Source organism: Bos indicus x Bos taurus, chromosome 13 (genome assembly GCF_003369695.1).
Source record: "Bos indicus x Bos taurus breed Angus x Brahman F1 hybrid chromosome 13, Bos_hybrid_MaternalHap_v2.0, whole genome shotgun sequence".
In the NCBI taxonomy this organism is placed as follows: Eukaryota; Metazoa; Chordata; class Mammalia; order Artiodactyla; family Bovidae; genus Bos; species Bos indicus x Bos taurus.
Genome location: NC_040088.1, coordinates 76,008,571 through 76,034,340, shown reverse-complemented (window position 1 = coordinate 76,034,340; position 25,770 = coordinate 76,008,571). Strand labels below are relative to the sequence as shown.

Sequence of the window (25,770 nt, the reverse complement as noted above, 5' to 3'; positions counted from 1 at the left end):
ACACCTTTAGGCCCTGCGGCAGCGTTGCCCGTCTGCAGTCACCTGGCGCACCTGGCCCTCCCCATAGGCCACGCCCTCGGGTTCTCCCTGCGCAGCGAAACCGGAGTGAAGCCCAGCTCTTCTCAGAGTTCCCGGGTGGCCGCCCCACGCCACGCCCCAGTCGTGAACCACCTCCAGCCCCCTCGCGCCCTGGCTCCACCCCCTCCAGCTCCCCAACGTCTCCGGCGTCAGGCCCGAGCCTGCGCCTGCGCCTGCGCCCTGGGGCCGAAGTCGGGGCGCGCGGCCGCTGGAACGCGGAGAGCGGCGGGCGGTGCAGCCAATGGGAGGCGGCGCTGGCTAGCGGCTGGGAGGCGGGGCCTACGCGGGTGTTAGGTTAGCGCGAGGCGTGACCTAGTTGACAGGCTCTGAGGTGCTGCTGTGGTGGCGGCCGTGGGGCTGAGGCGGGTGGGAACTGGAGCCGAGCGCGGGCTGAGGGAGGAGGGCGGCGACTGGAGAGCGGCGAGCGGCGAGCGGCGCAGGACCCGGAGCCTCTTTCACTTTTTCCCTCCCGAGTGCCCCCTCCCCACCCTCCCACTCCACACACACCCTGTTTGCCCGTGAGCCTGGGGAACTTGCAGCTTAAAGCCAGCCACCCCCACGGCAACATGTACCCCAGCAACAAGAAGAAAAAGGTGTGGAGAGAGGAGAAAGGTAACCCGGCCGTCGAGTCCTGGGGGGTCGGGCGGCGGGGTGGGGTGGGGGCGGGGGTCAGGGGTCTGTGTGTGCCTCGGCGCGCTCCGCCCGGCTTCTGCCTCTCGTCCGCCCAGCCGGTGCCGCCTTCCCGCAGGTCCGTGTGTGTACACGCGCGCACGCCGGCGTGCACGCGCCGCCCCCGGGCACCTGCGGCTCGCGCACGTGTGGGCGCACGCCCCTCTCCGCCTCCCGCTGCGCCCGGTCACCTTCGCCGGGACGCCGGCGCGGACCTCTGCGCGGCGGCCCCTGGGCTCCGCCGGCCTCCCCCAAGCCCCCCGACCTGTGCCCGGACCCCAGCCGGCACTCTGGGATTCCCCGCCTCGGTGTCCCGCGGACACGTGCCCGCCGGCCGATGGCCGGACTGCAGCTGCTGATGCTGCCCCGCTCCCGCGGAGCCTCAGCCGGTCACCCGTCGCCTCGCTCCCTTGTGCTCCGCTGGCCGGGCGTCCCCGCCTCTGGGTATTCAGTCAGGGCCTTTCCTCCTGCGCCCGCCGCAGTGTGACTTTTGGAACCTGGATCTCCGGGGAATCCTAAAGCGAGCGTGTCTGGTCCGCGAGGCTAGGTGTCTTTGGAGAAGTCCGAATGGGTTTTTCTCCGCAGTGCTTTTCCTCTATTCCGTCACGGTCTGAAGTTGCTCCGAGTAAGATTGTGAGACTAAAGTCACTCAGTGAATGAGCCCACCCCTGAGTTTTGTGCAGATCCAAGCTTGCCCACCTCAGCTAGGTTGACGGCGGCATTGAGGTCGATAAGACATTGAAATGTGCGACTCAACTATCTTTTCTCCCCTTCTCCTTGTTTCTCTTTGGCATCAGTTAGGCAATATTCCAAGAGTCTCTGCAGTTTTTTCTTTCTTTTTTAAAAATTAGCTAATTATACAGAAATGTAGTAAAAAGTACTTGCAGTGGTACTGCTAAGATATACTAAACTTAGTATATCGAATGACAGAACTGCAAATCTCTCCTAAGTACCTTACCTTCTTTATAGAGCAAGGATAAAAGAGTGACTAGAGTGAAAGTTGATTTCCTTGATGATAGATGTTTAAAACCTGTGGATTGTTATTGCAGCTCCTGGTCTTTATAAATAAGGCCAAGCAGCAGATGAAAGAAAGGGAATGAATGTGGGAAAAGAATCCTTTAATATAAGGCTTACTTCAAACAGTGCATGAATAAAGGGATTAATAGGGATTCTTTTTTCCACATTAACTACTGGCAAGAATTGACATAGCATAACTGAAGGACCCAATTAAAAGGGTCTTTAAATATTGACAGACTAGGTTGTGTACCATTTAATTATATTTTAATGATTATGGACATATATTGAACTGAATTTTGGTGTTGCAAAACAAATGCTGTTGATATATAAAGTAGTGTAAAATAATTTTGCTTTGTTTTCCCAGTAGAAGTTATTTGAATGTCAACAATTTACCTTATAAGCTTTGAAAAATCTTTTATGCCCATTTTTATTGATAATCTTGAAATATTAGGTTGGGTATTACTGATAATAATGAAGGCAGAATAGTGAAAGACATGGAGATTGTTTTCAATAGCTGAATAATTAATGAAATTATAGCAATTACTGAAGAACTATCTTTATTCCATAATAATGTTCCTAAAGTCACAATGTTATAATAGTCCTTCATTTAACATCTACACTGTTAGACTGTGATAAACAAGCATTTTAGAAACTTTAATGTCTTGATTTTTTTCTTCTCTTACTTGTAGTAATAGGAGAAAATATTACCAAATTAATATATCCTAACAGAGAAGCAAATACACGGTTAAAGAAGGCATTTAACAAAGTAAATTTTTCTCTTGTCCAAAACTAACCTATTTTTGCATGAAGTTGAATGTTAAAAGAGAAAGTTATTATGGCCTTGAACACGTTTTAGTGTGTCAGTGTCTTAATTAGGATATCTATTTTTGGAATATGTAGTATATATAATATTTTAAATCAACTATATTTCAATAAAATTTTTGTCTAATGTTGTACCATCAAGAAGGAGATAAGGACTTCCAGGATCGTAGTATTAAGGATGGAATACATTACCTTCTTCTGAATTGCACCGAAGAGGGTATTATCGTATTTTTGTAGCTATTATTTAAATCTAAAGGAAGGCTTACCTACCTCATTGAAATGTCAAGGCATTCTATAAACACATTTTAACTCAGTATATCATATAGTAAGTATAACTGCAAAGCTGAAACATCCCTTAAGGAAAAGTTTTGTGTAAAACTGAAGAGACTGTATATATGACTGTCGCCTCCAGTATGTGTCATTGTTTAAATAAGTAAGGAATTCTCAAGTCCACATAAGTTAAATAAATGATGTTGATCTAATAGTTTGCACCCCCTAATTCAAAAGCACTCCATGTGTGCTATCATTTTAAGTACTGAAAGCTAAATTATCTCAGTGTTTTATCTTGTTGTCTTATTTCGTGTCCGTAGTTGAGTTTTTAAGTAAATGGAATGACAGAGGTCAGGTTGCTTTCCCATATATACTCTGATACTAAAAAGTACAAGTTGCTTGTGTAATATTTTTGATCCTGATTGTTGATATTGCAGTATTTCTATATTAGTGATCTGAGCTTTTATGGTTGTGCTTTGGTAAACACCAGTCATCACTTTTATTCCTCTGTGATTATTTCATATTTACTGTTTCCTTCAAGCTTCTTTTTTCACCAAGACCCCAACCTCCTATACTAAACAGATGACATTCTCTTGGTGTTTTTTTTTTTTTTTTTGGCTGCAATTGGTCTTTGTTCCTGTGCTCATGCTTTCTTTAGTTGCAGCGTAGGGGCTACTTTTGGTTGCTGTGAGCAGGCTTCTCAATGCGGAGGCTTCTCTTGTTGTGGAGCACGGGCTCTGGGGGTGCGGGCTTAGTAATTGTGGCACACAGGGTTAGTTGCTCTGTGGCATGTGGAATCCTCCTGGGCCAGGGATTGAATCCATATCCCCTGCATTGGCAGGCAGATAACTATCCGCTGTACCAGCAGAGAAGTCTGACATTGCCTTTTTTATTCATGGAGAAAATACATGTCATGAACACATGAACAGCCCTAACATCATTCTCCATAGTCTCTTTCTTTCTTTACATGTCCGTTGTTTTCCGCTTTCTTCCTTTTTTTTAGAGGAAACACTTTTTTTCTTGGTTTCTAAGGTTAACCCATCTGCTTGTGCTCTTTGTATCATCTGTATTCTTTGAGATCTTGTATTGTCATTTATGCTCATTTGGGTATGTTTAGTTTCTCAGTGTCTTTGGGTTCCTCTTCTCAGCCTTTAACAATTAAAGTCTTTTCTACCGTAAGGTAGCTTTCCTTCCATAGGGTTCCCCTTGGAGTTGCTATTCTCACTTTGCTCAGTCCCTCATCTCCTGGATCTCAGTTATGCTTTAAGGAAACTAATGTTTCTAAAGTCATTCAGTAATAACAATGATGGTGGTACTGGTATAAAAATACTATATGAGTTCTGTTTTTGTGTGCCCAGCACTATTTTAAGTAACATACTTGAATTGTCTTATTTAATTCTCACAACTTCATGAGGTAGTATATTGTAAGCTTTGAGCTTGCACTCAAAGCTGTCTTGAGCTTTGAACTCTATTTGCCTGGGTTTGCATCCTAGTTGTATTGCTTACTAGCTGTAGAACTTTAGGTAAATTATTCAACTTCTCTCTCTCTCAGTTGTCTCATCTATATGTTGGGACTAATACCTACCAGCCTGCCTCAAGAAGAAAGATGCAAAGAGATTAAGTTACCCAAAATCACATAGATTTGCATGATTTGGTGTTAGAATCCAGATGGCTCTGTTGACCATTTTGTTCTCTTTTCAGTGTTGTTCTTGACCCAGATGATAAAAACGTGTGGCTTATTAATTTTCATTCTTCCTGATCATCCTGTGGCAATTGACAAGATTTCCCCTCTTCTCCTCATTAAAACCCTTTTCTCTGCTGGTTTCTATATCACTGGGACCCTGATTCACCTTGTACCCCCAGTGACATCTGTTTTATTTTATTTTCCCATCTTTGTGTCCACTCCCTAAATGTTGTTTGCTTGACGTTTGCTTTCCTATCTTATCCTTTCCTATGAACTTACTGTAGGACTAGAATTTTAGGTTATGAATTCCAAAATCACTAGGCTGGTTTTCTTTCTCCTGAGTTCCAGATTCTTGATTTCAACTTGAATGCCCTAGAGGTCTTAAATTCAATATAGTGTTGACTCTGGAGTATTGTAGTATTGAATATATCCCATGTAAGCCAGTCCTAGGAGTAGGGAAAAATGTTGCTTCCCCAGTTTTTGTTCACTTGTGCTTACATAAATACTTTTTTCAGTTTATTTCTATGAAACAATCTTTTAAATTGATTATTTTATGAGGGTTAGATTACCTAAAATGAGATACTATCCTTAAAACCACTTACCTAAACTACTGTACCTCATAGTATGCTGAAAGAGAATTGAGAGTGTGAATATGACTGTCAATAGCTCTACATCATGGAGACCTTTGGTAAAGGACATGATACATGACAGCTGACATAACAAAATGAGTGAGGATGCCAGTGTCAGTTTATACATTTAATATTATTAAATCTTAACTTGTTACTCCCTTAGATTCAAACAGAATTTTTACATTATTTTTCCTCCTGTATCCTAGTAGATCATTTTATGCACCATCTAGGATGTGCATAATCAACTTTGTATATTAGTGGTGTAGTTTGTAGGATAAGGGCTTCCTTGGTAGCTCAGCAGTAAAGAATCTGCCTGCCAGTGTGGGAGATGTGGGTTTGATCCCTGGGTGGGGAAGATCCCTTGGAGAAGGAAATGGCAACCCACTCCAGTATTCTTGCCTGGGAAATCTCAAGGACAGAGAAGCCTGGTGGGCTACAGGCTATGGGGTTTTAAAGAGTTGGACACACTTAGCAACTAAACAACAACAACAACCCAAAACAGTTTTTAGGGTAAGATTAAACTGCTTGGCATGGTATAGAGATTTCTGTGCATTTTTGTTTTATGTTTCCAGTTACTTTTCAAATTTGTGGCCATTTTCCTCCTTGTATTAATACCGTCATTAAATTATTCTTGAATAGTTTATTCAAAGCTCAAAATTCTCTAAGCTAGGCTTCAACAGTATGTCAACTGAGAACTTCCAGATGTTCAGGCTGGATTTAGAAAAGGCAGAGGACAAATTGTTAACATCTGTTGGATCATCGAAAAAGCAAGAGAATTCCAGAAAAACATCTACTTCTGCTTTATTGACTATGCTAAAGCCTTTGACTGTGTGGATCACAACAAACTATGGAAAATTCTGAAAGAGATGGGAATACCAGATCACCTGACTTGCCTCCTGAGAAATCTGTATGCAGGTCAAAAAGCAACAGTTAGAACTGGATATGGAACAACAGACTGGCTCCAAATTGGGAAAGGAGTATGTCAAGGGTGTATATTGTCACCCTGCTTATTTAACTTACATGCAGAGTACATCATGTGAAATGGCGGGATGTCCTGATGAAGCACAAACTGGAATCAAGATTTCTGGGAGAAATATCAATAACCTCAGATGTGCAGATTACACCACTCTTCTGGCAGAAAGCAAAGAAGAACTAAAGAGCCTCCTGATGAAAGTGAAAGAGGAGAGAAAAAGTTGCCTTAAAACTCAGCATTGAAGAAACTAAGATCATGGCATCCAGTCCAATCACTTTGCGACGAATAGATAGGGAAACAATGGAAACAGTGACAGACTATTTTCTTGGGTTCCAGAATCACTGCAGATGGTGACTGCAGCCATGAAATTAAAAGACGCTTGCTCCTTCGAATAAAAGCTATGACCAACCAAGACAGCATACTAAAAAGCATAGGCATTACTTTGCCAACAAAGCTCCATCTAGTCAAAGCTATGGTTTTTCCAGTAGTCATGTATGGATGTGAGAGTTGGACTATAAAGAAAGCTAAGTGCTGAAGAACTGGTGCTTTTGAATGTAGTGTTGGAGAAGACTCTTAAGAGTCCGTTGGACTGCAAGGAGCTCAAGCCAGTCCATCCTAAAGGAGATCAGTCCTGAATATTCATTGGAAGATATGATGCTGAAGCTCCAATACTTTGGCCACCTGATGTGAAGAACCAACTCATTTGAAAAGATGCTGATGCTGGGAAAGATTGAAGGAAGGAGGAGAAGGGGATGACAGAGGATGAAATGGTTGGATGGCATCACTGATTCAATACACATGGAGTTTGAGCAAGTTCCTGGAGTTGGTGATGGACTGGGAAGCCTGGCATAGGGAAGCCTGGTGTGCTGCAGTCACCTCTTCGGGAGCTTTCCTTGAGACGGTAGTACTATATAACGGTAGTACTATATAGTGGCTAATGGTGTAGGCTATAGTTGTTGATGGAGATATCTATGTGGATTTTAATGGAAAGCTCTCTTGATTTGAACAAATTGCTGAACTTTGATGTGCTTCATTTCCCCATCTGCAAAATCGGGATAATTATACCATCAGTTTTGCTGAGTGTTGGAAAGATTATTTTAATTAAAGTATACATGTGAAGGTCCTGGCACACAGTGAGTTCTTTATAAATGACATCAGCTGTCGTTAATTCTAAGTGTTTAAAAAGTGTTATAATGTTATAATCAAGACTTATAAAGTATTATTTATATCACCTCCACAAAGGTATTATTAAATTGAAAGGACATTTTTATTGTTGATGGCATCATAGACTTAAGGAATATCTTGGTGGTTGCTTTTCTTGTGCTTTTAGCATTTGTATGTATTTATCTTAGGATATTTTATTTTATTTATGTAGCTATTATTTTTTATCTTACCCATTTCCCCTTTTGTCTTATGAACTCCTCCAGAGTTAAGGTCACCTTTGTACCTGCAGTGTATAAATGTATCATTTGGCACATAGTGGACTGTCAGTAGATGTCTGAAAGAGCTTCTTTCTGGACTGTCACAAGAATGTTTTCCTCATCAGGCTTTGATCTTTTTTTTTGCCCGCTGAGTGTTAATTTGACTCCATTCAAATATGGAGTCACTAGATTTGTATTTTGGTATTCTTCAAGCCCACATCAACTCTTGGTTAATTTAACATGGTTAATATTTAAATTATAAAATAAATCCTGAACCTAAAAGTTAAATACAAATGGAGATTCTGCTTTTATTTTGCAAGAACGTTTACTGAAGATGACCATAGAGGAGAGACGCAAAGAATACATAAGGGACTATGTTCCCCTGAACACCATCCCATCGTGGAAAGAGGAGATGAAGGGCAAGAGCCAAAATGATGGTAAGTTTCTCAGAACATCTTTTCAGGTAGATACCATTCCTATTTGTTTATGACCTCTGCAGGACAGTTGGTGATAGAATGGAATAACTGGCACTTAATAAAGAGATGTCATTTTTGCTATATGAAATAACTGGTTGTCATTTAATTGTTTTTAGCAATCTACCCTGTGTTATTTAAACTTAAATTGTATTAACGTAATTCATGTTTGGAAATATACCACATTTATGTGGTACTTTTTTACAGTTACTTTAAAAAATTTATTCTACAGTAGTGTTTGGAACAAATGATATTAGGGATATGCTGCTTTGGTGGGATGGCCTGTTGGGTTTGTTTTGATTAGGTTCATTTGTAAAGTTATTTTAAGAATTGGATACAGTTGAAAGAGTGTATTAGGAAGAACAGAGAAAAACCAAATAACATTTCATGTAATTTTAGAGAAGAGTTTATATGTTGTATGATATGTTATGTTTACTTGTAAAGTATTTGTATGACAAAGTTAACTCACTCTTAAAGTTTTTATGATCTAATGAGAGTCCAGATTGTTTCAGGGAAATATATGTGTTAGAATATAAATGAACTATTAAGTATTAGGAAGGTATATGGAAACAGTTCTACAAAAGCATAAGAGATTTAATGGATGTTTAACATATTATCTGTGAATGAATACTCATTGGTGTTAATAGTCTGAATGTGAAATTTAAGAAGAAATGGTGTTTTTTAAGGATATATAAATATTGAGAATGAAAGCTGATTTTATGAAAGGGACTTAAAACCTTCTAATTTCATAGATTGTGGTTTTAGATTGGAACACAATCTTAGATTGGCTTCCCTGGTGGCTCCAGACAGGGAATTATAGAGTATTCTATGGACCCAGATCAAGAAGATTAGCATGGAATTCCTATGGGCAAAATCTGGGAAATAGCAGCCAAATTAGCCTTTGGTGTCTGTGCAGAGAACATGTTTACCTCAGTGTTTGGGCTTTAGAGAGAATTTTGTTTTTCTAGGAAGGCAAAGTCTGTGGGCTCCTTTAGAGCTTACTCTGCCTGGAAACATGTGTGACCTTGGGCAAATGAGGTAGTGGCTGTACCCCAGGTTCTTTTGGGGTCACTGAACAAGCTGATTGAGATATACACATCTGACCTGCTTGCCCAGTGTCTTCAGCAAATGCAGTCGTTTTAATAATGGTTGAATTAAGACATCATTGAGAGAAGACAGTGCTGTGTAAAGAAAAGTGTATAGATCACAAGGACAGATTTCTGGGCCTTCTCTGAACTAGGGCCATGTGCCTCTTCATGTTTTGGTCTCAGTTACTAATTCTTTTGTTTATGAGAAACTGATAGTGAATACTTAAGCTCCACTTTTTGTGACAGGTGAATCTGTCTTTTACCTTTGCTTCATTTATCTGATTTTCTTTCTTCATTGCTGTTGTAGGTGGTCATTTTCTAAGGATGATGATCTATTTAAACAAATTTTGCATCCTGAAACAGGTAGATTTCTGTTGCTGCCAGAATAATCGAAAAAGCAATAGTGATACGCAGGCTACACTGCCCAGTTTTGAGTCTGCTCACGTCTGTGTAGAGGCTTGGCCTTGATGTTGGTTGCTTCTATTTGAATAGTCATCATGAGAGACTTTTGGTTGAACTGGGTTGTTAGAGAACTCAAGAGTTGGGTATTTTCAGAGATACCACAGGCCAAAATATTTCCCCCAGTCAGAAAAGATACATTGAATAACACCGCACATTGTTATTCCCTAACAAGGGCCTATTATTTAATCATTTCTCCCAATATGAGCTCTATAAGTGATTTACAACTGCTGTCTATATTTCATTTTTTTCTTCAAGTTTTTTGATTGTGAATGTTTTTCATGAGGAACTAGGTGGTGGTATCAAAATTGTATTTCTATTAAACAGTGTTGTATTTCCATTTAATGTTACTGTATTGTGACCCAGAAATTGGTGACTGGTCTCTTCTCTTTTTCATGAAATGGAATAATATCTGTTAATTTCTCTGCATTATATATATCTTTCATTGTGATTTCTTCCAGTGTTACCTATCCAGTGCTCAATTATACTGAAATATTAGTCAAAAGAGTTTTGGTATTTTATTAGTTTGAAAGATCCTTTAAAAATATAAATCTTTGAAAAATGATAAAGGACAATTACATAGTAATATTTTTATATTTTATTTTTGAGTGTTTAAGCCACTGCTTGTAAATAGGTATGTATTAATATATAAGTAGGTATTGGTATTTATAATAATTTAACCTTTTAAGTATAAGATTTCAAACTAAGTTTTAAAAGACATTTGTTTATGGGTCTATGTCATTTAGTTTCTGATTTGTAGGAAAAGAATACTATTTGTTGGGCTAGCATAAGCATAATATTCCAATTTTAAGTTAAATAGTTTATTGTTTATTATCTGCATTTTTATGGAAGACCATTTTGGCCTTGATGTTCATGATTACATGGAATGTTCTCAAGCTATTGTTTAAAATTTTTTTTCTTAATTTTGTTCAGTTTCCCTTTAATTAAATGCTTCTTATTATTGTATTGTAATAGACATTTAAATAAAAATGAGGAGAGTGGCCAAATGTATTTGTTGTAATTTTAAGCTGTCTTAACAAAAGGAAACCAAAAATTGCCAAACAATATAAAATCAATGTTTCTGCAGAAAGAAAGAAGCAAGTAGATGATATTTTTTACTTTGACTTACTAGTTTGATAATATCAGAAAGCCAGGGACCCATAGATGAAGAAGGAAATGGCAACCCACTCCAGTATTCTTGCCTAGAGAATCCTGTGGACAGAGGAGCCTGGTGGGCTGCTGTCCATGGGGTCCCACATAGTCGGACACGACTGAAGCGACTTCACAGCAGCAGGGACCCATAGAAGAAAGAATGGGAGATTACCCAAAAGACTGATACCCCAAAACCCATTTGCTTATTATTCATGGTTATATTTGTCAACTACTATTAGTAAATCTCTGAAATTATATGCTTCTGATTACTTCTTCCTCTGGTTAGCAATTATGTAATAATACTGTTTCATTTGTCAGTTGCTCTGTTGTAGGGAATTTTAAAATACTTGTTTCTCCTATTATACTATTTCTCTAGCACCTGTAATAGTGCCTTATGCCTAAGTGGGCTAAGTTAGTACATTACATAAGAATGCCTCAGAGGTTAACAGTCTACAAAGGACAATGCTTTTTTTTTTTTTTTCAAACTTTAAAATGAGCATTTACTTCATTCTGTATAATAGGCTTCAGTTTCATCCACTTCATTAGAACTGATTCAAATGTATTCTTTTACACTCTTTTGGACTCTGTGGGAGAGGGAGAGGGTGGGATGATTTGGGAGAATGGCATTGAAACATGTATAATATCATATATGAAACAAATCGCCAGTCCAGGTTTGGTGCATGATACAGGATGCTTGGGGCTGGTGGACTGGGATGACCCAGAGGGATGGTATGGGGATGGAGGTGGGAGGGGGGGTTCAGGATGGGGAACACGTGTACACCCGTGGTGGATTCACGTTGATGTATGGCAAAACCAATACAATATTGTAAAGTAATTAGCTTCCAATTAAAATAAGTAAATTTATATTAAAAAATTAAAAAAATAAAATGAGCATTTAAAAAGATATATAAAAATAGACTAGTATAATGAACCTTTATGTGCCCACCATCCAGTTTCAGCAGTTAATAATGATTAGTTTTATGTCATGTATATCCATGTTCCCTGGACATTTCTCCTAGACTATTTTGGAGCAATTCCTGTATATCTTACCAACTTTATCTGTAAATACATGTATGTATGCCTGTGCATGCATCTCTAAAAGGTAAGGGCACATTTTTGTTATTTTAATATAACCACACTACTACTGCACCTGAAAATTAAGAATTCTTTAATTAAATGTCCAATTAGTATTCACATTTTTCTCATTATCTCATAGTTTTGCTTTCTTGTATGGTTGGTTTGCTTGAGTCAAGATCTAAACGAGTTTCACATACTGCATTTAATTGATATATTTCTTAAGTCTCTTTTAATCTGTAGTTTCTTCTCTTTCTGTCCTTTTGCCTCTTGCAATTTATCCATTGAATAAAGTAGGCTATTTGTCTTATAGAATGTGAAATTTTGGATTTTACTCAGTGCATCTTTGTTGTGTCATTTAGCATGTTCCTCTGTCCCCCTGTGTTTCTTACGAGCCGGTAGTTAAATCCAGAGGCTTGGTCAGACTTGAGTTTTATTTTTTGGAAAGATTACTTTATAGATTATTATACATTCTTTTTTGCATAATGTCTGGTTATTGCTCTCTGTGGTGATTAAAACTGATCACTAGGTTCAAATATTGTCTGCCTAATCCATTCTTTGTAATGTTCCCTATCAACTTTTTGCCTACTGAATTTAGCAGCCATTGATGACTGATGCATTATTTTATTAGGGGTTGCAAAATAATGTTATTCCAATTTTATCATTCCTCCTGTTTATTGGACTTCTTTTTTTTTTTAATTTTAAAATTCTTTCCTGAGAAAGAATTCTCATCTTGTTTTTATTTATTTATTTTTATAATTTACATTTTATTTTTTTATTTTTTAAAATTTTATTTTATTTTTAAACTTTACAGAATTGTATTAGTTTTGCCAAATATCGAAATGAATCCGCCACAGGTATACCTGTGTTCCCCATCCTGAACCCTCCACCCTCCTCCCTCCCCATACCATCCCTCTGGGTTGTCCCAGTGCACTAGCCCCAAGCATCCAGTATATAAAGAATTTTTCCTTATCAACTTTTTTGTTTTCATGCAGTACAGTTTATACAGAAAAGGCAAATAAATGCTGTTTCCTTTTATTTGCCTGTTTTCAGATTGCATTGGTTTTCTGAAATCCTATGAAAGTAACCAAAGGTTCTTTCTCTTTGAATCTTTCTCTTTAGTCCTTCTGTTGCTGCATATGGTAAATGGGAATGCGTCATTTAAAGTTAGTACCTGTACAATACATACAATTACTAAACTGTAGTCCTAGGATATAGTAGAAAGACAAAGATATATGAATGGATGGGTAGATATGATATAATAGACGGATGGCATTGCTTCTTTGTAGGAACAAAAGTTCAGTTCCCAGGTTTAACTGGTGTGTGTTCTGTTCTCTTGTGCTACTTTCTTTGCTAAAGTTCTACTAGAATACCAGTCAGAGAAACATGATTTTGCCATGCTTAGGCTAATTGTCTCTTACTGGTTGCCCTTAGGGAAAATAGCTATAGTTATAGGGGGATTGTGAATCATTACTTTTAATGTTTATATGGAACAGTAAGGGATGAAAACTAAAATAATGAAGATGAGTTAGGTGGAAACTATACAATTATTTTATTCAGGTATGACAAAATGGTAAAAGGGTCATTTAGAAACTTGATATTTCATATCTTATATGTAATATTCAAATCTGATTTATAGGTCATTTGAAAACATTTAACTAGAAAATACCTGAACTGTGAAGTCTTTGTAAGTCTGAATTTCCATTTTTTGAGGTGTATAGAAATATTTTGAGATTTATGGGTTTACTGAAGGCATGTGTGTTTGTTTCTTTTGATTAACTTAGAAGTTCAGCCTTATTTGCTCTCTTTAACTCACTTCTACTTTTGAATGATTTTTAAGAGGTGACGGCAAACCAAAAAATATGTTATTTCTGTAAGAGGTGATGGCTGACCAAAGAAATAAAAGTTAAGTCCAAATTCTTGAGTCTCCCTATCACATTGAGATCTTATTTCAATGTTTTGGATTTTGTCATATTTTACCTATGTCCCAAGTTGACTGTTGATATTCAAAAATCATCAAAGAAAAAGTATCTTAGTCATGTTTCAGTTCCAATGCAGAGCCCTGTATTGCTATCCTTAGTAAATTAGCAATAACTATTTCCTGAATGTCAGTATATTTATTAATCACCAGAAATGAGGAAATAAGAATATAATTATGTTGCTGAAAATCAGATGGACGGGGTAAGGGACCATGTGGTAAAACAAATTTAAAAGTTTTAATAACTATGATGAGGTGGGCTTCGCTACAGATTTTAAAACTATATTAACCACATTATTTTTATTAAATATTTAATGTTGTTTGGAAGACAGGCCACAATTTAAAATGACTGAGTAGTTAGAAACATGGTATTTATAACAGGATTGAATTTAGTAGGGTTATAAAAATTGGAAAGGTATGTTTCCTATTATAGCCTTTTGATATTGATTCCTTTTAATATTTTCAATTTGAGCACTATACTTTAAAAGTAAAATAATCTGTAGAAGCAGAAGAAAGCTCAGAGCAGAACACCTCAACTTTATTAGGTACAAGTCTTTTGTTTTCAGTGGGTGGTGATTTTTTCCCCCATTTTTTACATGATCTTAAAATGAATTTAATTAAAAAACAGAAATCTCTTTTTGCCTCAGGTAACTAAGATCACTCAGGGTTATTCTTTTAACATTTATTTGTGAAGTTTCCATTACCTGTGAAGATGTTACCCAAGTAGAGCTTTTATTAGAAACAGATATTTTTCGCTCCAGAAGTGAAAAGTAGACTAAAGACTGGGCTTCCCAGGTGGCTCTAGTGGTAAGGAACTTGCCTGCCAGTGCAGGAGACATAAGAGACTTGGGTTCAATGCCTGGGTTGGGAAAATCCCCTGGAGAAGGAAATGGTAACCCGCTCCAGTGTTCTTGCCCGGAGAATCCCATGGATAGGGTCACAAAGAGTTGGATATGAATGATGTGACTTAGCACACAGCATATACAGATTAAAGACTAAAATCCTAAAATGATCTGAATTCTTCTATGAACTGGCCTTTCTCCTTTTGGCCTCTTATTATATCACCCTTTTTCTTGGTCTCTGCATCTAGCCACACTGTCCTTTCTCTTTCTGGAATGTACTGTGCTCCTTCCCACTGCTGATGATTTATCATTTTGTTTTTATCTTCACATCTCAGCTTTCAGTTCTCAGATTGAAACCTTTCTATTCTCCCTGAAGTCTTCCCTGAACCCTTGATCTGAAACAGGTTCCTATATTAAATACTTTCATACAGCATTGGTAATAGTTTGTTTTTAATGTACTTAATCATAGAATTATCTGATCAAGGTTTATCCCCTTATAAAGGCTACTTACTGTGAACATAGGGACCATGTTGTCTGTCTTAACTCTCCTTTATATCCCTGCCATCTAGCATAATGCTTGATGCACAGTAGATATTTAATAAGTATTTGTTTTGTGACTTGAATAAATGATAAACTATTTGCCTGGTGGTATTTCATTTCATACATTATTTTTTGTCTTTTCACCTTTTTTTTTTTTCCACTGAATTATAAAGATTCATGTGGGAATGATGGCCTTAGAAATTAATCCAGTTGTTTTTAATGTAGATAATAAATACTTTTCCTGTCTGTAATATAAGGTCAGTCTTACTCTTTTAAAGGTTAGATAGCCTATTGATAAATAACAGTAAAGATTCTACAGAACTACTGTATAGATATTTAACTAGTTAGTTGACCCAAGGATGAGAATTCATGTGTTACGTGCATACATCAGCATTGTATATTGTTATTTGTAGTACTTAGTAACTGTGTGCTTAAATGTCAACACAACTTAAGTTGAATGAGTGTAAATGTACAAACTTAGGCCTATTATATAACAATAGTTTTAAGTGTGGAAAAATTTTCAGGTATTCTGAGTGCCTTTATTTTGTAATTATTGATTTTTGACACATAAAAAAACCTAGAAATTATCTTAATATTATATCCTGTTTAAGCCCTTTACTGAGTTTATTGGTTTGCATCAAAAAAGAACTTGGCTACAGATAAAGAATTAGGTTCCCATGGAAGAATTAAGCTGAGTAAGAGAATTTTGAGGATAAATGACGTTCACACTAATGTGTGAAAATATAAACAATTTTTGTATAGTGGTATTTTGTGTGAAGATGTAAGCATCAGTTTAGTCAGACATTTGTGAAATAAGGTTAACTTCTAAAATGGAGAAAAAAGAATATGAAATGATATAGGGATTCATAATTCACTACATGGTTTTTGTTTTTCCTCTGCCTTTATCTTATCCTTGGTCTTCTAAACTACTTTCCAACACAGTTTTAACAACACATAAGTTTTATTGCACATTGCATTGTGTGCCACCAAGTGCTATGTAAATTGTCCTTGGATTTAAACTTGTTTTTTAAAATAATGTAGAAACAAAAATAAATTTTTTTTGATACATGTAAATATGACCCAGTTTTGAAACCACAGGATTTAAAGATCTTTCTGTGTATTTTATAGGTCCATAACTTCACCACAGATTGTGTTAGTTTTCTTTTTTAACCCATTAAATGAATTATACAAGTAAGTATGGTTTTACTTAAATCTATTTGATCAGTGCAGACAGGTACTTTGAGATAGGTTATAGACTGGTGGCAGCCAAAGTCAACCTTCCCTCCGACCCTCGTCCCCACCTTGATTGTCTTTCCTGTATGAGTCTTCTTTTTTCAAATATTTATTTGTTACATTTTCATATAAGTGTTCAAAATAAGGATTTGAATATAATTTACTGTTTTATTGAAGCCTTTGGTTTAGGACAAGTTGGGAGTTATTGATGAAGCAAGTAACAAAATATAGGTAATAAAGTTCAATAAACATCCTTATGCCTGGCCATATGAATGCCAGGGCAGAAGATATTTGTGCATTTGGAGGTTTGGAAATACTACATTTTAGTTTGGTCTAGCTCCAGAGCAAGTCATAGATTTCAGATTTTTGTTTGTTTCCTGGAGATTGAATTAGGATATATTCAGTTAAGAATCCAGACTATCCCATCGTGGTAATTCTCCCATCAATTTAGATTTGAGATTATATCTGCCATATGAAAATAACAGAGTTAAGAGATTTCCCAAATTTTATACTTCTCCTGTACTAGTGATTCTGTTGGGGTAAAAACTTTCAGGTTTTTTTTTGTTCGTTTGTTTTCCTTTTTGGTATAAGTTGAGGCTTAATGTATCAAATCCCTTATGATTATACAGTGGAAGTGACAAATAGATTTAAGGGACTAGATCTGATAGACGGAGTGCCTGATGAACTGTGGACAGAGTTTCGTGACACTGTATCGGAGACAGGGATCAAGACCATCCCCAGAAAAAAGTAATGCAAAAAAGCAAAATGGCTGTCTGAGGAGGCCTTACAAATAGTGAAAAGAAGAGAAGTGAAAAGCAAAGGAGAAAGGGAAAGATATATGCATTTGAATGAAGAGTTCCAAAGAATAGCAGGGAGAGATGAGAAAGCCTTTCTCAGCGATCAATGCAAAGAAATAGAGGAAAACAATAGAAAGGGAAAGATTAGAGATCTCTTGAAGAAAATTAGAGATTCCAAGGGAACATTTCATGCAAAGATGGGCTCAATAAAGGACAGAAATGGTACGGACCTGACAGAAGCAGAATATTAAGGAGAGGTGGCAAGAATACACAGAAGAACTGTACAAAAAAGATCTTCATGACCTAGTTAATCATGGTGGTGTGATCATTCACCTAGAGCCAGACATCCTGGAATGTGAAGTCAAGTGGCCCTTAGGAAGCATCACTACAAACAAAGTTAGTAGAGGTGATGGAATTCCACTTGAGCTATTTCAAATCCTAAAAAGATGCTGTGAAAGTGCACTCAATATGTCAGCAAATTTGGAAAAGTAGGCAGTGGCCACAGGACTGGAAAATCAGTTTTCATTCCAATCCCAAAGAAAGGCAATGCCAAAGAATGCTCAAACTACCGCACAGTTGCATGCATCTCACACACTAGTAAGGTAATGCTCAGAATTCTCCAAGCCAGGCTTCAGCAATACGTGAACTGTGAACTCCAGATGTTCAAGCTGGTTTTAGAAAAGGCAGAGGAACCACAGATCAAATTGCCAGCATCTGTTAAATCATTGAAAAAGCAAGAGAGTTTCAGAAAAATATCTATTTCTGCTTTATTGACTATACCAAAGCCTTTGACTGTGTGGATCACAAGAAACTGTGGAAAATTCTGAAAGAGATGGGAATACCAGACCACCTGACCTGCTTCTTGAGAAACCTGTATGCAGGTCAGGAGGCAACAGTTAGAACTGGACATGGAACAACAGACTGGTTCCAAATAGGAAAAGGAGTACGTCAAGGCGGTATATTGTCACCGTGCTTATTTAACTTCTTTGCAGAGTACATCATGAGAGACGCTGGGCTGGAAGAAGCACAAGCTGGAATCAAGATTGTCAGGAGAGATATCAATAACCTCAGATATGCAGATGACACCACCCTTATGGCAGAAAGTGAAGAAGAACTAAAGAGCCTTTTGATGAAAGTGAAAGTGGAGAGTGAAAAAGTTGGCTTAAAGCTCAGCATTCAGAAGACAAAGATCATGGCATCCGGTCCCATCACTTCATGGTAAATAGATGGAGAAACAGTGGAAACAGTGACAGACTATTTTGTTTGGGCTCCAAAATCACTGCAGATGGTGATTGCAGACATGAAATGAAAAGATGCTTTCTCCTTGGAAGGAAAGTTATGACCAAACTAGACAGTATATTAAAAAGCAGAGACATGACTTTGTCAACAAAGGTCCATCTAGTCAAGGCTATGGTTTTTCCAGTGGTCATGTATGGATGTGAGAGTTGGACTGTAAAGAAAGCTGAGTGCCGAAGAATTGATGTTTTTGAACTGTGGTGTTGGAGAAGACTCTTGAGAGTCCCTTGGACTGCAAGGAGATCCAACCAGTCCATCCTAAAGGAGATCAGTCCTGGGTGTTCATTGAAGGGACTGATGTTGAAGCTGAAACTCCAATACTTTGACCACCTCATGCGAAGAGTTGACTCATTTGAAAAGACCTTGATGTTGGGAAAGATTGAGGGCAGGAGGAGAAGGGGATGACAGAGGATTAGATGGCTGGATGGCATCACCGATTCGATGGACGTGAGTTTGAGTGAACTCCGGGAGTTGGTGATGGACAGGGAAGCCTGGCGTGCTGCCGTTCATGGGGTCGCAAAGAGTTGGACACGACTGAGCGACTGAACTGAAGTGTTATCATGCCCATCAACTATATGATAATGGGAGTGATTTCTATTATTTTGTTAAGTATACGTGTGTTCTTTGTTACCTCTGGGAATGCACAGATTTTGGAATTAAATGTGTCTCTCCTCACATCCCAATTCTGCTGCTGAATACCCTACCTGGAGAACCTATGACATCCCTAAACTTGTCTCCTCATGTCTCAGTTACCCCACTGGGGTATTTATTTCTCCTTTTTAAGGTCATGAAGAGAACATAATTGAGATCAGAGCTCCTTCTTATTACAGAACACACCTTCCTCTTGTGTGAAACTTCTTGTGCTCATAGCCAGTGTATAATAGAAGGTAGATTTTTTGCCTATGCTTGTGACTCTAAGTACACATACAGTTTGAATTTGGACTGTCTGCTTTAGAAGGTAGGAAGTGTGACTGTTTCTTGGAATTTTACTGTATGATGTCTAGCGGAGGTTGTTGTGTACCAACCCATTTTGTAGTTTGAGGTAAGTATGCTAAGTAAGTTACAACTGGTCAAGGAAAAAAAATTTAAGACATTGCTAATTTGGAAACATCAGAAACTAATTTTTTTGTTTGTTTCTTCTATGAGTGCTTGTATGTGGTTTTTAAGAATTTTGAAATTTGTACTATTAGATTTGAGAGAGAAGACGGCATGTAAAACTGAAAATACTTTTTGAATTAAAGGCTACTGTTTTACAATTTCTAATTTTTGTTATTATTTAGCACTTAGTAAGAGTTAATAACAAACTAATAACATTTCTGGCCTTTAATGTGTATGAATCCTAATTGTCATTGAAAAGGAAAAAAATTTCTGTTTAAAACAAAATCTGGCTGAACAGCTTTCATATACTAAGGGAATAGCATAATATGTACATCAGAGGAGATGACTTTCAGTTGAGAAAAATATCTTGAACATTTGTGGATATGAGAATCTTGGAAAGTAAGGGCAAAAGCAGACAGGAATTTTGAGTTTCTTAGGCTGCCTGAGAGAGAAAAGTGTGAAGGATGTAGGAGCAAAAGGAAAAAGAGGCGTGAGAAGAAATAGTGGAGAGCAAGAGGTGGCAGGAAGCCAGTCCTGGTGTAGAGACAATCTGTCCATCTTTAAGGAATATAAATAGGATGGGCTCTGGAAATATTTATCTTACTTAATTGTTAAAATAGCAGGTGTGTCTGGGTGGAGATACCCAGATGCCTGACATCTTGGTTGTTTTAATGATGGTAGAAATTAAATGACTCATAAGAATACTGAATTTGACCATGCTTATAAATGTCTGGCAAATAAATACAAAAAATATTCTGGGCTCTGTAGTCTCTGAGTTCTTCATCTTATGCAGGTGATAACATGGCTGAGCAGAGATAATAATGACCATATAAGTTTACTAAACATATGCTTATCTCAGCTAAGTAACTGACTCAGATTTATGCTAACTTGGTTCTTAGGTGTGTTTAAAATCTTAACCATTTTAACAATTCAGGGTTTTTTTTCAGTACATTTACAGTCATCACTGTGTGTTAGTCGCTTAGTCGTGTCCGACTCTTTGTGACTCCATGAAGTGGGGCCTGCTAGACTCCTCTGTCCATGGGATTCTCCAGGAAAGAATACTGGAGTGGGTTGCCATGCCCTGCTTCAGGGGACCTTCCCCACCCAGGGATCAAACCAGGGTCTCCTGCATTGAAGACAGATTCTTTATTATCTGAACTACCAGGGCTTCCCAATTCAGTGGTTTTTCAGTACACTTACAGTCATCATCAGTACCCATTTCCAAAACATTTTTATCTTCCCAAATAGAAACTTGGTATCTTCCTAGGTGGTGCTAGTGGTAAAGAACCTGCCTGCCAATGCAAGAGTCATAAGAGATATGGGTTCAATCCCTGGGTCAGGAAGGTGGCTTGCAGAAGGAAATGGCAACCCACTCCAGTATTCTTGCCTGGAGAATCCCATGGACAGAGGAACCTGGTGACTACAGTCCCTGAGGTTGCAGAGTCTGACACGACTGAAGCGACTTAGCATGTACACACCTTCATGATCCATTATATAATAACTACCCATTTTCCTCTTTCATCCAAGTTCTAGCAATCTCTACTTATTTTTTGTATCCATAAATTTCCTGTTCTAGACTTCATTTAAGTAGAATCATACAATATTTGTTTTTTATGTCTGGCTTATTTCACTTATTAAAATGCTTTCTAGGTTCATTCATATTGTAGTGTGTATTAGAATTTTCTTCTTTTTTATGGTTGGGTAATATTCCACTGTGTATATATGCCACATTTTGTTTATTCATTCATTTGTTGATAGACATTTGGGTTTCTACCTTTAGGCTATTATGAATAATGGTGCTGTAAACTTTGGTGTACCAGTGTCTGTTTGAGTCTCTATTTTCAGTTCTTTTGGCTACATAAATAGGAATGGAATTGCTGGATTATATGGTAATTCTATGTTTAACTTTTCGAGGAACCACAGTACTGTTTTCTACAATAGCTGTGCCATTTTACATTCCCATCAGCATTGTACAGGGTTTCCTTCACATTCTTACAAATGCTTGTTATTTTCTGTTTTTTAAATAATAACAATATTTTAAAAAACAGAAACTAAGAATAATTTATTTCAGCAGTGTTTTCTAACTTTCATCGTACAAGTCTTTCACCTCAGTGGTTAAGTTTATTGCTAAGTACTTTATTCTTTTTGATGCTATTGTAGATGAAATTGTTTTCTTAATTTCCTTGTCAGTTGTTCATTGTTTGTACATGCTCAGACATGCAGCTGAACTTTGTGTGTTGATTTTGTATCTTGTGACTCTACTGAATTCAACCTAGTAATATTTCGGGTTTTCTACACATACGATCTTATCATCTGTGAACAGATACTTTCATTTCTTCTTTTCCATTCATAGGTGTATTCCCTTTAGGCTGGTGCTGAAATCAGTTTGTGTTTTGTTGAAGATTTTTACGTAGTTATTCACAAGGAATATTGGCTATAATTTTCTTGTAGTGTATTTCTTTGTGATAAATTAGTTTTGGTAGGTGTTTCTAGGTATTTGTCCATTCTCTTTAGTTTATCCAGTTTTTTAGTGTATAGTTGTTCATAGTATTCCCTTATCATCCTTTTTATGTATGTGAAATTTGTAATCCTGTCCCTACTTTTATTTCTGATTTTAGAAATTTTAGTTTTCTCTCTTTTTCTTGGTATGTTTTCACTTGTGTCAGTGTATTTTCTGATTGTTTCCTTTGCCCACTGTTAATTGAATGTATTGTTTAATTTTCATATATTTTTTAATATTCCAGTTTTTTTTTTTTTTTTGTTACTGACTTCGAGTTCCATTTTGATGAGAAAAGATTCTTTGTGTCATTTCAGTCTTTCAGAATTTATTAAGACTTGTTTTATGGCATAACATCCTGGATAATATTCCATGTGCACATGAAAATGACATTATTTTTGGCTACAGTGTTCTGTATATGCCTGTTAGCTCCTTTTGGTTTATAGTGTTCAAGTCCTCTACTTCCTTATGATCTTTTGTCTGGTTTTCCATCCATTATTTAAAGTGGGGTATTTAAATCTCTTACTGTATAACTATATTTCTCCTTTCAAGTATGTCACTGTTCTTTTATATAATTTGGGGGGCATTTTCTGTTGTTTGGTACATGTAAATTCATAATGGTTTATATCTTACTGATGAATTGACCTTTTAATCAATATATAATGTTTTTTATCTCTTGTAACAGTTTTTGTCTGCAATTGGTATAATCACCTCTGTTCTCTTTTGGTTACTGTTTGCGTGGAATATCTTTTTTGAAAATCCTTTCATTTTTAACTTATTTATGTCCTTAGTGAGTCTCTTGTGGCAGCATATAGTTGGATCCTTTCTGCCAAATTCTCTCTTTTGATGGGAGAGCCTCATCCTCTCTTTCATCTGCACATTATAGTCTGTTGTATGTCTGCCCCTAATCTTGTCCCAGGCTCACAGGCTTGGTTTCTGTGAGTCTGTACTTGCCTAGAGCTTTTATGAGCTCTTTTATGAGCATTGCCTGCTGATTTTTCGATGTTAGTTTTGAGTTAGTTGAAGTAGGGATGAATGTTTTCCATCAGTTCTTCAAGTATCACCAGATAGAGGAGAACTGACTTACATAAGAATTTGCAAATAAGATCTGTTCTAATTCTCAGGAGAGAACTGGCAACCACTGCTACTGCCTCAAGGCCAACACTGCTGCTTTGCTGGGGAGGGTGTAGGACAAGGATGAGTAAAAATATTTACAAAGGTTTCCTACTCTTTTGGAAATGAGTTTTTCTTGATTGGGTGTTTGCTTGGCTTCTGTATACCTTAGACTATTTCCAGAATTTCAGCAAAGTTGATTCAGACAGTTTCTGCATGTTGTATTTGATGTTTATATCGGCAAATGAGAGGTTGAAGCTATCTGGTTCACCATTCTGCTTGAACTTTATAATTTCAGATATGAAAACCAACTGATGGCTGCTTTAACAAAGTAACCTTCAAGTTCAGTGGCTTACCCTGATAAAAGTGTATTTCTAGTTTGCCAAACAGTCCACTGTGAGTGAGTGTGATTAGTGTCGGTGGAGGAGTGCTGGCGGTGGTGGTGTTTGGATTGGGGAGTGAGAGTGGGTGTGTGTTTGAGGGAGCATTCTGTTTCATGTAGTGCTTTAGCAACAGAGCTGATCAAGCCTATGCCCACTTTAACATGTTGCTTCTGAGGTTGCCCTGGAGAACCTTAGGGGAAAGGGGAAAAGAGGGATGTGTTAGAGGTGTTTATGAGATAACCCTTGGAGATGGTCAAGTTGATTTTTACTCACATATGTTGGGCTAGATCTCAGGCACATGGCCATAATTAATTGTAAGACAGGCTGAAAAATGTAATCTAACCATATACTTAGGAAGAGGATGAAACTGGAAACTGATTTTGATGAACAGTTGATAATTTCTGCCCGACCAGCCATGCACAGAGCTTCCTTGAACTACCATATTCTGTTGAATGAGCTATAAGATACACCACTATTTTATATTCCATTAAGAAGGAAGGGGGAAAGTGTTAGCAATTGAATAAGTACACAATGCCATCTAATCACTCTTACCTCTTGCATTATATTTAAAATAGAAATTATTTTAGATTTACTCAAACAGCTTTGCCTCAATCCACTTCTGAATCATTTTTTCCCATTCATAGTTGATGTGTTTCTTCCACAGAGTTATTTATGTGCAGTTAGGAAGTTGATGATATAGCCCCGCCTCTGTACCCTGCTTTTGTCTGGGATTTTCTTCTAAACCACTGATAACTATTCTGTAAGTTTTAATGCTGGCATATTCTTGATATTAACAGATGGTGTTAATGAAAGGTTTTCAACCAATGCTTGGACTCATGTTCTTTCTTCAAATGGTCATTTGGATTATTGCCTGAAATGTTGAGAGGTTGCAGTTGTCTAATTATATCACCATGAGAAGTGACAAATTCTCATACACAGTGGAGACTGTCATGACCACCACCTCCATGGCAGCAACTGTAAATACCTTTAATTGTAAGGCACCTGCCAGTTTCAGAGATGTTAAAATGTTTTTATTTTTTGAAGGCATCTTGCAGTTGAAGATGTATATAGTGTATAGTATGTTGAATTTGTTTTGAAATTCAAGTGTTTTTTTTTTTAATATTTAAGACTTTAAAAAAATGATATCTAAGCTATTGAAAATATTGGTTATTAGAATTTATTAAAAATTATATTTCAGTTTTTCAGGTTCTTTTCTTTGGAGGATTAAGTGAAGGGTAAGATGGATCAGCTATTTGGAGCACTGGCTTAAAGTTATGAGAGTCTGATTTTACAACAATACAGGAAAACACTTAAACACTGTTGGTTGCTCCTGAATGGAATGGACTCTGACAGTGCTTTTTCTGTCATTGAAATTATTCATAAAGGTTTTGGATGAAAACCATAAAAAGTGAAAGCACTTCTTTTACTGGGCAGTAATTGAACAAAATGTTGTGTGGTGTGTCTTTCTGATTGTTGAGATTCTTATTCTGTAATAATTTAATTTTATATAAGTGGTCTTCCCTTTTCTGATTGTTGACAGTAATTTATCAATGCTTTCTGTTGGTTTGAAACACTAGTGATTTTTTTCCTTAATGTAAGACAGACAGCTAAATACATATTTCTGTTCTATTTCTAATTAAGTGATTAAACACACTAAGCCAAGGCATTTTTTGAAACACTGATTGGCCCAGAGGAAGTATAGATTCAAGGAATAGTATTTTTCTCTCTGTGGATTTCACTACAAATGTTACCTCATTTTTCTGGGGGCTCAGGAAAGTTTGTTGGTTCTTTTAAGGTTTAGTTTGTGAAAGTGGCTACTATCAATTTTATTTTTAATTAAAAAAAAAAGTCTTATGAATATGACTTTCTTTTCTTCTCTCCTCCCTCCTTCCTTTTTCTCTGTTGTTAGAGAGTACTTTTGGCCAGACTCTTTGGAATTATCAGTACTTAGACAGCTACATAAGGAATCTTCTGACCTTTCCTGTTAATGGCTCAAATGCTCATTAACGAGGATTGTTCAAACACATTTGGGGAGCACATTAAATAGATGAAGGACTGTAGTTGATTGACAAAAAAAAAAAAAAAAAAAATAGATGAAGGATCGCCATCTTATAGGAGGAAAGAGAGCCAGAGGTACATATTTTTCTTATTTTCTTCCACGTACCCAATCTAGATGTCAAGTTA

The 25,770-nt window shown here is 37.3% G+C and overlaps 1 protein-coding gene across 3 annotated transcripts in view; it reads left to right on the top strand.

Annotated features, from left to right (window-relative positions):
* The first annotated feature begins 365 nt into the window (after window positions 1-365).
* The window catches only part of MACROD2 (MACRO domain containing 2), a 2,312,183-nt gene continuing 2,286,778 nt past the window's right edge, over window positions 366-25,770 (top strand). Inside the window, exons 1-2 of one of the 3 annotated variants that reach the window (XM_027560273.1) lie at window positions 366-690; window positions 7,884-8,000. In XM_027560273.1, the coding sequence (XP_027416074.1) occupies window positions 645-690; window positions 7,884-8,000 (163 nt within the window). In that variant the 5' untranslated portion in view covers window positions 366-644. The remainder of the gene's footprint in view (window positions 691-7,883; window positions 8,001-25,770) is intronic. The other 2 variants (XM_027560275.1, XM_027560274.1) reach the window with 2 other exon arrangements.